We start from the raw sequence: 13,504 nt of genomic DNA on the forward strand, positions 1-13,504 counted from the left end.
CCCGAAACGTCAGCTTTCCTGCTCCTCTGATGCTGCTTGGCCTGCTGTGTTCATTCAGCTCTACACCGTGTTATAACAGGATGTACTATACCTGGTTTTGTACAATGAGCTAGGATTAATGATCTCATAGCAAAGGTGCACTTGTAGTGTTGTTCTTAAAAATATGTTCAAACTAGACCATTAGGATTCATTTATGAGCAATTGAAGGAAAGTGGAAAAGTGCATGAAACACAGGCCTAATGCAAAAACAGCCTGTTTGACTGAGAGAGAACCGTGTGATACTGAATTGTCTGACAGAGTTGTCTTGTCTTGCAATTACATGGGGCCACCTGGGTTTAATTTTCAGCCTGTTTTGAAGGTGGGAAAAGCACTGCAATCATTACTAAAATGGAGATTCAGCAACAATCTTAGATTCAGAAGTATTAATATCAAAGACATTGCCTGTCTCGATGGACTTTGTGCCATTGGGTTGGGGTTGACTAGACCGGTGCCATGGAATCTGAGATAGAGCTTTTAAGTGCCACCGTCGCCAAAGTCCCTGACAGGTAGAAGGCAGTGTGAGATTCACTTGTTTATATGTATGTTATGTAGTTTAAGCTAACAGATTTACTCATGAGTTTGCATATGTCTCTAATATAAAGTAAATTAAGATAATAAATTTGCTCCATATTTAAAATACACATATATTCTTGTATTAGTTTTGATCAGACCTTAAAGAACACATTAGGTACTTACAGCCTAACAGTACAGGTAGCAATGGCCATGATATGATGGAACTTTGAAATTTGCATTCTTTGAGGGAGGGAGGAGTGGTGCCTTCATAATTTTTACAAATTTGAATATGGGCACTTATGAGAGCATGAAATCAGAGATGGCTAAAGTGAATTGGCAAATTAGGCTATCAGATTGCTATTGTGTATTTGTTGACCAGATGTTTAAGGGGAGATTTCAGAATACACAGAACAGATCCAGTTAAGGAAATAAGTCAGGTTGCAAGGCACAGACCCTACCCTCCATGGTTAAAAACAAATATTGGAAATGCGATCAAACTAAAAGAAAAAGCATGTTTTTGTGCAAAGGCACAAAGGGATAAGTCGGAAGATTGAACAGAATACAATAAAACAGGAAAGGATGACCAAAAAATAAATTCAGGAAAAAGTTGCAAGTGTGACTAGCCAGAAATATAATAACAAAAGGTAAGATTTTTGTATAAATATTTAAAGAGAAACAGAATTAACCAGGTGAGAGTTGGTTCTAAAGAAGGTGAGACTGGAGAATTAATAATGGAAAATAAGGAAGTGGCAGATGAATTGAACAGGTATTTTGCATCATTCTTCACTAAAGAGGATACATGTAACATCTCAAAATCAACGATAAATTGGGAAATAGAAGGAAGGGAGGAAGGAAGTCAGAAAATCACAATCACCGGAAAAGTGACACTGAGTAAGTTGTTGGAGCTGTAGCTGATAAGTGCCTGGATTAGAATAAACAAAATCAAAGAACAGCATAGCGCAGGAACAGGCTCTTTGGCCCACCAAGACTGCGCCAACACATGACCCCTTTGTCATCTACAATACTTTTGACACTACAGGGTCCCTACCCATCTGTTCCCTGCCTATTCATATATCTTTCAAGATGCCTCTTAAATGTTACAATTGAATCTGCCTCTACCATCTCCTCTGCAGTGCATTTCAGGCACTTTGCCATCTTCTATGTAAGAATCTTGTTGCTCACGTCTCCTTTAAGCGTAACCCCTTTTATGTTAAATCTATGTTCCCTAGTAATTGAAAATGGTTCTGATGGATTTCATCCTAAGATCTTAAAAGAAGCAGCTAGCCAGAAGTTTGATGCTTTGATTTTAATTTTCCAAACACTATTGCTGTGGGGCTAGCCCAATAGATTAAGAAGAAATCATGTAAAACCGTACTTAAAGAAGCAATTTCAAGAGCATTTACTGCTTTGAGAAGACACCCGATCAGCAGCTGAAACAGGATTACTGACAGAGGAAGGCAGCAAGAATCATGGAAGCGACAGAAGGGCAAGTTCAGCACTTCATTGGGAAGCTGATAAGAAAGAGTGGGCATGAGTGTGGGCTATGAAAAGAGAGAAGAGCCAGCCATCTTAATAGTGAAAGAGCCAGAAAAGAAATTTAAACTGCTATACAGAATCAAGAAGGGAACATTGCAAAATTTGTTTAAGCTGAAAACAAAAAAAAATTAATAAAATCTTGTGAAGGAATCTTGCAGAAAAAGAAAAGTCAGGATAAAGACTTCAAAAGACCAAGGTTGCACAATTAAGCTACTATTTTGATGAGAAGATTTGCAAAGTCTGCAGCCAGAGAACTTTATTTCAGAATTTGTATGGTAGAAAGTGTGTTAGATCTCAAAAGGCAGCCAACATCCATTCTGCATGGGAAGAAGTAGAAACTGTGTCTTGGCTGCAGAAGGTGAAAAATCCCCAGAAGAAATTTTGACTGGTAAAAGTGATGTGAAAAACCTGAAAAAGGAAGAAAACCCAGTAAGCAAAACAGAGATACAGTAGCACAAATAGATTTTAATAAAGCTTAAAAGCAATAACTTACTACAGAACAGCCAGTAACGCAACTTAAAGCTTTATTGAAGAATTCAGTACAATATTACAGAACTTGAATTAAAAAGACTAGCACATAAAGGAAATACTACAAAATGGCTGTGATACAGTGTGTAGCAAGCTGTGCAGTCATTCAATTTAAAACAGTATTGGTGAAGGCAAGCTTAAAGAACAGACTTAAAATAATTTTGAAATGATAGTGATTTAAAGTAGGTTAACAGTAATAAGATGCATCATATTGAGAAGAAATGTAAAATGATGTATTTCTTTTGAGCACATTCAACATCAAAGAACATAAACAACTTGAAGGTCCAGCCTCAGTCCAATCTCAAATTTATTCGACATTGAGTTAGTTAGATATTGGATATACTGGAGAGTGGAAGGTTGTGTGCTGCAGACAGTTAAGTGGAGATGGGGCCAACACACAGATCAGCCATGATTTTATCAAGTGGTGGAGCAAGCCTGAATTGTCAAATGGTTTACGCCTGCTCCAACACTCATGTACTTAGGGTGGTGGTGATTTACCTGCTGCATGATTTCTAGCCTCTGATGTGCTCTTGCTGCCGCAGTATTTATACAGCCAGTCCTTTTCAGTTTTTGGTCAATGGTAAACCTCGGAATGTTGATAGAGGGGTACTCAGTGATAGTAATATCATTGATTGTCATAGGGCAGTAGTTCAATTGTCCCTTACTGGAGATGGTCATTGCCTGCCATTTTGTGCCATGAATATTACTTGTCGCTTGTTACCCCAAGCCTGGATAATGACTAGACATTGCTACATTTGGACATGGACTGCTTCAATATCTGAGGAGTCACAAATGCTGCTGAACGTTGTGCAAATATTGGTGGGCATTCCCACTTCTGACCTCATGACGGAGGGAAGGTTAGTGATGAAGCAGCTAAAGATGATTGGGCCTCTGACACTATCCTGAGGAGCTCCTGCACAGACAGCCTGGAGCTGAGATGACTGACCTCCAACAACCACAACCAGCTTCCTGTATGCCAGGTATGACTTCAACCAGTGGAAAGTTTGCCCCTGATTCCTGTTGACTTCAGTTTGCATGGTGGGGCAGAATATGAGGCTGGAAATAATAAGGACTCTCAAAGAAGGCTACCAAGAAAAATCTAGCAACTTTTAATCCTCATCCAAATTGGAGAAATCAAATTGGCGTAGAAGGCCTTGAGGATGAACTCGGAGTATTCAAGGCAATTTCTTACACTTATTGTGGAACCAACCAGTGAACTGTCTTTTTTTGATCTCATAATGTACATTGAGACAAGATGAGTTATCATCATGGTAAAGGATCCTGAAGCAAAGAATTATAATTACATTGTGAAATTTCATGTTCCTTTTGAGGGTGAGAAACTTTGAATCAGAAATTAATGCCATAAACTATGAAGTAAGCATTGGTGAAAGTGAGCTAGCAGGAAAGATTAAAGCATTAGATGCTAATGATCAGCATGGCACATTTATGGCAATATTCCATAATTCTCAAGATGTCTTTTTTCATTTTAATATATAATGAGAAGGATGCATTATCTGTGACTAAGAGCATTGAGGATGGTATCAAATTGAATGAAAAAATGTGACTTTGCAAAGCTTATTGGTAGGCCAGAGGAAAAAGTATAGTAGGAAATAAGTTGTGATAAACTAGAAGAGAGAATAAAAAAGTTTGTACAAGTACCTAAAAAGGAAGAGCGTTACTTGAGTAAACAATGGTCTCTTTATTCAAAGTTGAGATGGATAAATTCTTAAAATGATAAGTAGTGAAGGGTTGTGAGCAAAGGTCGGACAGTGGATTTGAGGTCAAGCTTAGATCAGCAATGATTTTATTGAATGTTGGAGGTGATTCAAGGGACCTGTGACCTTTTTCCTGCACTTGTAATAGCAGCATGATACAAAGTGTTCAGTACCATTTACAACTCCTCATGCTGAAGCAATCTACGCCTGCATGGACCAAGACTTGGACAACAATCTGGCTTAGGCCAGTGTGTGACAATGATGTTTTGTCACTTCAGTGCCAAACAATGACCAACTCCAACAGAATCTCGCCTTGTATCATGTCATTCAATAGAAGATTACTATTGTTGAATTGACCAGAAATTTTTCTGAACTAGCCATTTACTGTTGCTACAAGTGCAGCTCAGAGGCTAGGAATTCTGCATTGCATAAGTCAGAGTCTGCTGCCATTGACAAAGTACAGGTCGGGATTGTCATGAAATACTTTCCACTTGCCTGGATCAGTGTCGTACCAATGAGACACCAGAGATTTGGCAGAATTCATGAGAAAAAGCAATCTGCTTTCTTCTGTTTCCCTCCTATCAGCACTGGTATACTGTGGATGCAATGTATCCACCCACAAGGTACACTGGATAATTTAATAAGTCCCATTTGTCAGAATCCTAATCAGCCTGTGATGTCTACAATCTATAAGAATAAAGTCAGAAGACATATGGAAACATTGCGATCTGCAAGCTTCCCTCCAAGTCTGTTACTATCTTAGTTTAATACTATATTGCTGTTTGTTCATCATTATTGCTCAGTTAAAATCCTGGAACTCCCTCCGAACAGCACTTCAGTTGTACCTATATTTTCATGGATGCAGTGGTTTAAGTCAGACAGCTCACAATAACATCCTCAAGGACAATTAGAGAGGTATTTATAAATGATGGCCTTGCCAGTAGTTCTATAACTCCATATTATGTACCCTGAAGTATGTTTTATCTGGGAAAGTTGACTTTTTCTGTTGGCAGTAATTACATTTATTGCTTATGGAAGTGCTTTATGTAAACTTAACTATATGCTGTTATGTCGTTTAATGCCCACATCCGTGAGTTTGGGTTCAAGACAGACTGGGTGAGGCAAAGGTAAGGTCAAGAACTATCTTCAGGTTTTGGGCTTCTTTATAACACTGTCCATTATATATTAAGACCAAAGATTACAATACATGGTGTTCCGAGATATACCAGGCTCTAATATTTTGAGTACATTTTTGAAAAATTAGTTTGTAAACCCCATCCCTGATGCTAGTTAATCTACTTGATGTGCCACTTTGCAAAGTTTCTAACTTTCACATGGTTAGATTTCAGGCTTCTGCCTAGATCTCCGTATTTCTCTCCTCTCTTCCCCCTTTATATTTGCCGATGATGTGCTGTTTAGGCCCAATGACATCATTACAAAAGTTACTTCTGAGTCTTAAAGCCTTTTGCAATGTCTGCTGCCTCTGAATGGCTTAAAATCTATAATGGAAATTGCTATGTGGCATCATTATGTAATTGCTGCTTAGAACTGTGGTTTGTTAACTCCTATATTGAGACTAAATTGACATTTGTATAGCACCAATAGCTACAGCATTGACAAAATTCCAACTGCAATTCAACTTCAATTCATGGAACATTATACCGAAATTGCAATTAATTAATGTTTGAGCAATTCGGTTTTCTTTCTTTATTCTTTTTGGGATTGTGTGTTTCCTGGCAACGCATTTGTTGCCTATCCTTAATTGCCTTTGAGGTGATGTGCTTGCTGGGCAGTTTAAGAGGACAGGTTAGAGTTAACCATATTGTTGTCGATTTGGAGTTAAATTTAATCAGATCAGGTGATGGCAGTTTTCCTTCCCTAAAGGAGCTTTGTGAAGCAGATGGATTTTTAACATTAGATGTTAGATCTCATGGTCACCATTGCTGAAACTAGCTTTATATTTCAGATTTATTATTTACATTTAAATTCCATTAGCAGTGAATTTTGAACCTAAAGCACCGCCTGGGAATCTGGACAGCCAGTCCAGTGACATCACTGTGCCACAATGTATCCTCCAAGTTTCTATTGCCTTTATGGCTGAAATAAAAACAGGAAATCTGCCCCTTTCCCTGTGCCATTGCTCCTCTCTGTGTGGTGGAAAGTGATCAACTCCAAAAGATCTCTGTTCTGGCGAAACTTGCTTTCCTGTTGCATCAGTCCTCTATTTTGGACACAACTATATTTTTTAAGCCAAGAGTATAAGCAGTTGCATCTCAGTATAACATCTTATTTGCTTGATACGTTTTATTAGAACACATACACATTTCATTGCTGGTATTTGGGTGTTTATTCTATAATTCTACAATGTATAATATTTGACCCATAAGTTGCTTTTTATAGTTGACTACAGGCACAGTGAAACCAGTGCTACTCCCTTAATGATAGCAGCAGGTCGGGGCTTCCTCAGTCAAGTGGAGCAGCTACTTAGCATGGGAGCAAATGTCAGTGTTAAGGCTTCAAATGGCTGGTAAGGGAATTGGATTTTTCTTTACTTATGCCTTGGTGATTAGATTTTAATTAAAAATATGTCATTTATTAATTAAATTAACCATTGTTTTTTGTTAATAAATTCATTTGATTAAAGTTGATTTGAATATGGATTATGTTTGCACAATTTTTTTGCAATCTGGTGGAAATAATTATGCTAAATTTAACATTTTTATAAAACCGAAAGCTTAGCAGAAAACAAATGTTTTTGTTACAATCTGGATACTGCAAGTTTGGGTCTTGGGGAACCTAGACAAGTCTGCTAACCGATTTGAGAGAGGTTTTATTCACTCACTGATAATTAGTATAATACTGCAGGGGGAGAAAGAAGCTTTCTGACTTTCATGCAATTAGTGCATTGTTAGCATTTTATGGTTATTCAAACAAATCGTATCAATAAGTAGTCTTTTTTTGCATTCAGCTACAAAGATGGAATTGTATAAAGCGGTAATAACAACTTACACTTAACAGGAGCATTATCAAGCAAAATTGTACACTGGATCACATAAGGAGGTATTGGGACAGCTGGCAAAGGTTTGATTAAAGAGGTAGATTTATTGACTAAATCAAAGGAGGTGGATAGGTGGATAAGCAGGGGTTTAGGGAAGCAATTTCAGTTTAGGGCCTAGGCAGCTGAAATCACAACCACCAATGATGGAGCAATAGGGCATGTCATTGAGCAAGAATTGGAGAAATGCAGAGATACTAAACTATTACAGCTGAGGAGGTTACAGATACAAGGAAGAGCAAGTCTGTGGACGGTTTGAAGATGAGATTGAGAATTTTAAAATTAAAGTGTGGCTGAACCAGGGGCTAACATAGGTCAGTGAGTACAGGAAATGATGGGCAACCAGAACTTTGAATGAGAGAGGATATGGACTTCTAATTTGTATAATCTGAACTTTGGCATAGTTCCACAATGTGACATTGCCTGTGTTAAAATTGGTGTCAGCATTGTTTTTGAACATGTTCCTTTATCAATGTAACAATTTCTTTCATTATTTTGAGGGTGTAATATTTTTAATGGCACATGATGTGGGGAGAACTTTGATGTAATTCACACACCTGTCTGTCTGACCTATCTGCCATTCAGAAACAGGAGCAGATCATATTCTGCCATGAACTTTGGAATGTAGCTGACCTGAACCTTTCTCTGTCAACCTCCTCTTGATCTGTCACACCCTTGTATTACATGTCAAAACTTGAGATTGATAGATTTTGTTTCACTTGACCTTGCCTCAACACCTTTGTATAAAGAAGAGCTTCTTGATTCACTTATGAATGTTTCAGCTCTGTTAAGGCAGTGCCCTGTTCTGATCTGGCCTATCAACTTCATTGGTTGTGAATATGTTGGAGTTTCTCCACTAATTAGAGAATCAATTCCTTGCACAGATGTGCAAGTGATCTTTTTTAGTTCTTACATTATGTTTGTCAACACTCCAATATTTTCTAAAACAATTTTTCAACTATAAATTGCTAATGACAAGAAGTAATCCCTAATTAAAAGAAAAACAAAAAGAACTGTGAATGCTGTAAACCAGAAACAAAAACAGAAATTGCTGAAAAAGCTCAGTAGGTCTGGCAGCATTTATGGAGACAAATCAGAGTTAAAAGAATTAATTAAAAGAAACTTGTCCAGCCCTAATTAAAAGAAACTTGTCCAGCTAAAGCAATTAAAATTAATTCAATAGCTTCTAATTATCTGATTACAGGTCCATAGTAGTTTAGACTTTGATTCCTTTCTTTATTGGTAAATATTATATGTTAATAAATGTGTATTTTATTGCATATTTTACTGAGATTACACCAATAAACTTTCAAATTTTGTACTCATCATGGATAGGAGGCAAAGATGATCTTTGAAGCTATCTCTATAGTGCCCTGTACTTCAAAATTAACTTGTTTTGTTTCAATATTTCCAGGATAGCTTTGGACTGGGCTAAACGATTTGGTCAAAGTGACGTTGTAGATCTTCTAGAATCTTTCAAGTAGGTACAGAAATTAACTGTTTTTGCAACATGAATCTGTTAATCACTTCAGTATGTTAAAACCAACTTCATTTTTGCAATAAAATATCCCTTTCTCAATCTTGGAAAGTACGTGTGCATGCAAGATTGATAATGCCAGATATTAAACAGTTCCAATTTAGGTACTGAAGGCTAATAATGCATCTGCCCTAATTCTTGGAGGTCTGTATTTGTACCGTAAAAGCACCCATTCAGATTAGGTGGGTAACTTGCAAAGTTCATTTACTCACCTTATCTAAATGATTTTGGCAGTAGCTGGTGTACCTGCAACACAGATCTTTGCTTGTTACTGCTGCTGTTAGATTTTGCACATGATTGGAAGCCCTGGGAAAGTTATTTGCTAATTACATGGGTCACCTAATTTTACCAAAGAGAGGTTGCATGTTTGAGGAAAATTGTATCAACAGATTTGGTTCAATGAAAGCTCTTTTGAAACTGAACACTGGAACAGACTGGAAGAGGCATCTTCAATGACTGAGGCAATGCTGGAGGCATTAGTGATGAAAGTGGGCATGAGGAGAGAGATCGTAAACCTGTGCGGACCCAGGAAAACCTTGGTAACTACTCTTCGAAGGGAGTGGGAGCAAGTGACCAGGAACACCAACTCCTAGAGTATGAACAGGAATATTTAATGACCCTGGGCTAGTGGTCAGTGTCAGTGTGTACACTCTTATGTGACATCTCCTACCCTCCAGCACAAGTGCAGCATGCCCTCATCTCTCAGCCAGCAGCATTCCCTAACATTGAGAGTTTAGCTTAACATAATACACACCAACTAATGATACCAGCTGCACGCCTGTTTCTGTATACCTTCAGCTATTGAGTTGTGGCATAATGATCACTCAAACATAGTACTGCATTATTGCTGACATTATGCAGAGCAAAGTGCAACGCAAAAGAAACCAGAGCAGATGAAAGCAAGTGAAGTTTACGTCTCTTGATCCGTACATATAAAATGGTTTCAGAATCTTTGTGCTGCAGCATTGCCCTTAGCATCCAATTACTGAGAACATGAAAGATGTTCCTGTCTTATGTTGCTTATAAACTGCCAATTCACCTTTACTATGCTGTCTTGTATAATGAACAAGCTGCTGATATTACCATGGACCTTTCTCTTCTCAACCAGTGCCCCTCCTTCATTCACATTCCCCTTTTGAGTTATGATTCTTGGCAATCCAGAAACCACCTGCACAGCGACAGGAGCTCATGGAGGAAGAGGAAAGAGAGCAGCAATGTTACATTAATGAAGTTGGCCCAGCACTTCACCTGATACGTGAAGCCACCAGCTCATACCCTTCATTGCACTTAGTTTGAAGGTTGGTATGGATCAGTACATGGAGGGTCACCACAAACAAGTGTACAATAACCAGGCCTGAAGTAAGAAATGGTTTGCTTGCCAGCCCATCCGAGGACAAAGTGGAAAGGTTCTGTTGTAGAGGACTCTGAATTCCTAGTTGGAGTGGCATACAGAAGATTGTTGAATTGACATGCATACCAGAACCAGCTAGGCGTCTGTCACTAGGGATCCATTTTCAAGTTGGCAGAAGGCATGGCACATTACTTGCTCTTGCCAGCCTCCGTTCTATCTCCCTGTTGTCCTACAGACTCTGACATCCCAGTGCTCTCCCCATACTTATTACAGCCTTTGTGTACTTAGATCACCTACTCTTCTGTCATTCCCCTGAGAATGTTACAACACTCTGTCTTTTTTGGAATGCACAGGAACTCTCCACAACATGTCCAAAAATACCTGTCAACTTTCAGACATGTCACACTAGAAAAAAATCCAGATGTCTAACTCTCCTGCAATCTGTAGGATTCTTGTTTCTGCTTACTCGTAAGAAATGAAGCACGATACAATTTAGGTATTGCCTGCACCTGTGTTCAAATTTGAGATCCTGGCATCATATCAGTTAGTTTGGCTGTGGGATATCTGGCTAGCATCAAGTTATTGTTTTCTGGTATACCCAAGGACATATAGTGCTATGCTATACGTACAAATTTCATACTGAGAGCCAGGGTAATCATCTGTAGAGTGAAACACCCACCAAAAGGTTTGAAAAATATTGGTTAGCCCTCAGTTTCAACAGAGCTTCAGTATCGCACTATATATAGCTGGGAATGTCTTGACATGCATTTTCTTTAATTACTACCGTTTTCTGTCTGAGGAAATTCTCCCAGCGGTAGAGTGGCTTTAAACCTTCCAGAAGAATCTCTGACGTGATCCAAGTAAAGTGTCAAAAACATCACTTGCACTCCTCTTCATTGCACTCATTGATCTGATCAATGCATTTGCTTCATGAAGTTCTGTGCATTATTCACCAAAGATTTGCATGTTCAAGAAACTTGTTTACAATTCTGGAATTGCTTCATGATATGGGACTGAGTGTTATGAGTAGGAAAATTGAAATCTTCAATATCCAGACTGTGGTTATACCAGGCTGTGTAATAGCCCTCATACTATTTATAATTTACCTGGCAGTGGTTCTCCACATTATCAAAGATCAACTGGTCTTTGCTGTCAACGTTAAATACTGCCAAGATGAAAAACTGTTTATCCTCCGTTGCCTCATTGACAAAGTTAGACTGCCTACCAGAGACATGCATGGGCTTGTGCAAAACTGCAGTCTGTTTGCCCACTCTGCAACAGATTTGCAAGCGACTCTTAATCTCTTCAATTTTGCCTGTCCTTGACCTTGACTAAAACAAAACTTGTGCATCAACGCACACCTGACCAGCCAAATAATCCAAGCCCCCTTTATGTTGAAGCATCTCCCAAATTCTGTGAGCTGCCCCTTTCAAAAAGGTAACTATTGACCAGGACAGCAGCAAGTCTTTGAGGAAGAGCTTTACAAATCAACATAAGTCCTGGTGTACAGACCTGTTGTTGTTACCGTATTCCTGTATTACGGTGAGACCTGGACTATGCGTCAGTGAAATCTAAGCGCACTAGAGAAATTACTTCAGTAATAACTCACTGCATCCTCCTGTTGCAATGAGGACTATTGAACAAATTATAGTGTCCTTCTTGAAGCCAACTCCACAAGCATTCAGGCAAAACTCCTGAAATATCAACTTCAGTGGACTAACCACTGTATTTGACCAGTTCTTGACCCTCTGATCAGTTGGCATATGAATAGGATGTCCCATGAGGTAGTGGAGTCCAGAAGGTAGGATTTGCTTCCTCCTTTTTTCCCTTCTGCCACACTCTGACTCATCATTAAAAAGTTGTTATTCTAAATGTGATGCATCTTGGTGGACAAGCATTTCTGCTGCTAGGTGCTGTTTTCTTGACCAAATTTCTAGGTGAAGCCAAGTAAAAAACAGACCACTTTTTAAAAAAAAAATCATTCGTGGGATAAGGGCATTGCTGGCTAGGTTGGCACTTATTGCCCATCCCAGAGGGCAGTTAAGAGTCAACCACTTGAAGCTCTTTCTGAAGCACTGAGGTGTTGACATTAATGATTGGTAGCAAGCTTCATCCAATCGTTCAAAATAGTGTCAACATGCCCACTGATCAGAGGGTCGAAAATCTGGTCTGTTCAGTCAAATGGAGGCCCATGGCACGAAATCATAGTTTTCCTTTAATCGAGGGGTAGCCCTTACTGTTTCAATAGAGTATTTCCCTACCAACCATTTTTGTCATTGTGAGATTTCCATGTCAAATAAAGTTAAGTCCTTTGTTAGCTAGTTGTCCTTTTATTAACTCATTGTCTTCTTAAATACATGCTTTCTTATGCATTTTCAGATACTGCGTAATCGTAATTGTACTGGAGTTCAAACTAGTGATAAAACTGTTCTTGAGTAGCTTAAAACAGTTTGTGCAATTTACTAATATCTAATAGTGCTATTATTTTAATTTTGTTCACCAGTTCTTCGGTAGATTTAGGAAATTTGGATGAATGTGTCTTGGTCCAGTCAAACGATGGTGAGTTAAGTCAAGAAGATAAAGAAGTTCTGAGTGTCTACCACCACAGCTTTGATGATGAAAAGGTTGACCTGGATCTAATTATGCACCTTCTTTATAACATTTTTCAGAGTTCCGATGATGGTAAGACAATGGTTTGAGTATCACTAATATTTATTTTCAAACTGAATGTTCACCATTTTATTAGCATAATTAAACTTCAGCTGCTGAATGCATTACACCTAGTTTTTGTCTGTTCAAATTGTGTGGAGAAAATGTGGAACTACCTTGTTTTGTCATGTTTTACTGTATTTAGAAAATTAACTAAAACTATAAGAGCATGAGAGTTTCTATAAATGTTTCTAAAAAGAAAGGAATTAACAAATTGAGCATTGGTCCATTAGAAAGTAAGACTGGAGAATTAATGTAGGAAAAGAAATGGTGGATGAATCTAACAAGTAGTTTGCATTACTCTTCACGATGGAGATGCATCCATAGTATCAGAAAAAGGAAGGCAAGGAGAAGCTCAAAAAATTATTACTACTAGAGAAGTGGTACTCAGTAAATTGTTAGAGCTGTGGGCCAAATGGACTAATGCCAATGGACTTCATCCTGAGGGTGTAAAATGGTATTAATTTTTGAAACATTCCTAAATTCAAGGAAGGTCCTATTAGATTGGAAGATAGCAAATG

At 38.3% G+C, this 13,504-nt stretch overlaps 1 protein-coding gene across 1 annotated transcript in view; it reads left to right on the forward strand.

Moving 5' to 3' along the window:
• LOC125481745 (3'-5' RNA helicase YTHDC2-like) overlaps positions 1-12,973 on the forward strand; it is a 48,191-nt gene extending 35,218 nt beyond the window's left edge. Inside the window, exons 6-8 of the mRNA XM_048593655.1 lie at positions 6,732-6,858; positions 8,801-8,866; positions 12,778-12,973. Coding sequence (XP_048449612.1) covers positions 6,732-6,858; positions 8,801-8,866; positions 12,778-12,973 — 389 coding nt within the window. The remainder of the gene's footprint in view (positions 1-6,731; positions 6,859-8,800; positions 8,867-12,777) is intronic.
• The last annotated feature ends 531 nt before the right edge of the window (positions 12,974-13,504 follow it).

The sequence above is a fragment of the Rhincodon typus genome, chromosome 3 (genome assembly GCF_021869965.1).
Source record: "Rhincodon typus isolate 14 chromosome 3, sRhiTyp1.1, whole genome shotgun sequence".
NCBI lineage: Eukaryota > Metazoa > Chordata > Chondrichthyes > Orectolobiformes > Rhincodontidae > Rhincodon > Rhincodon typus.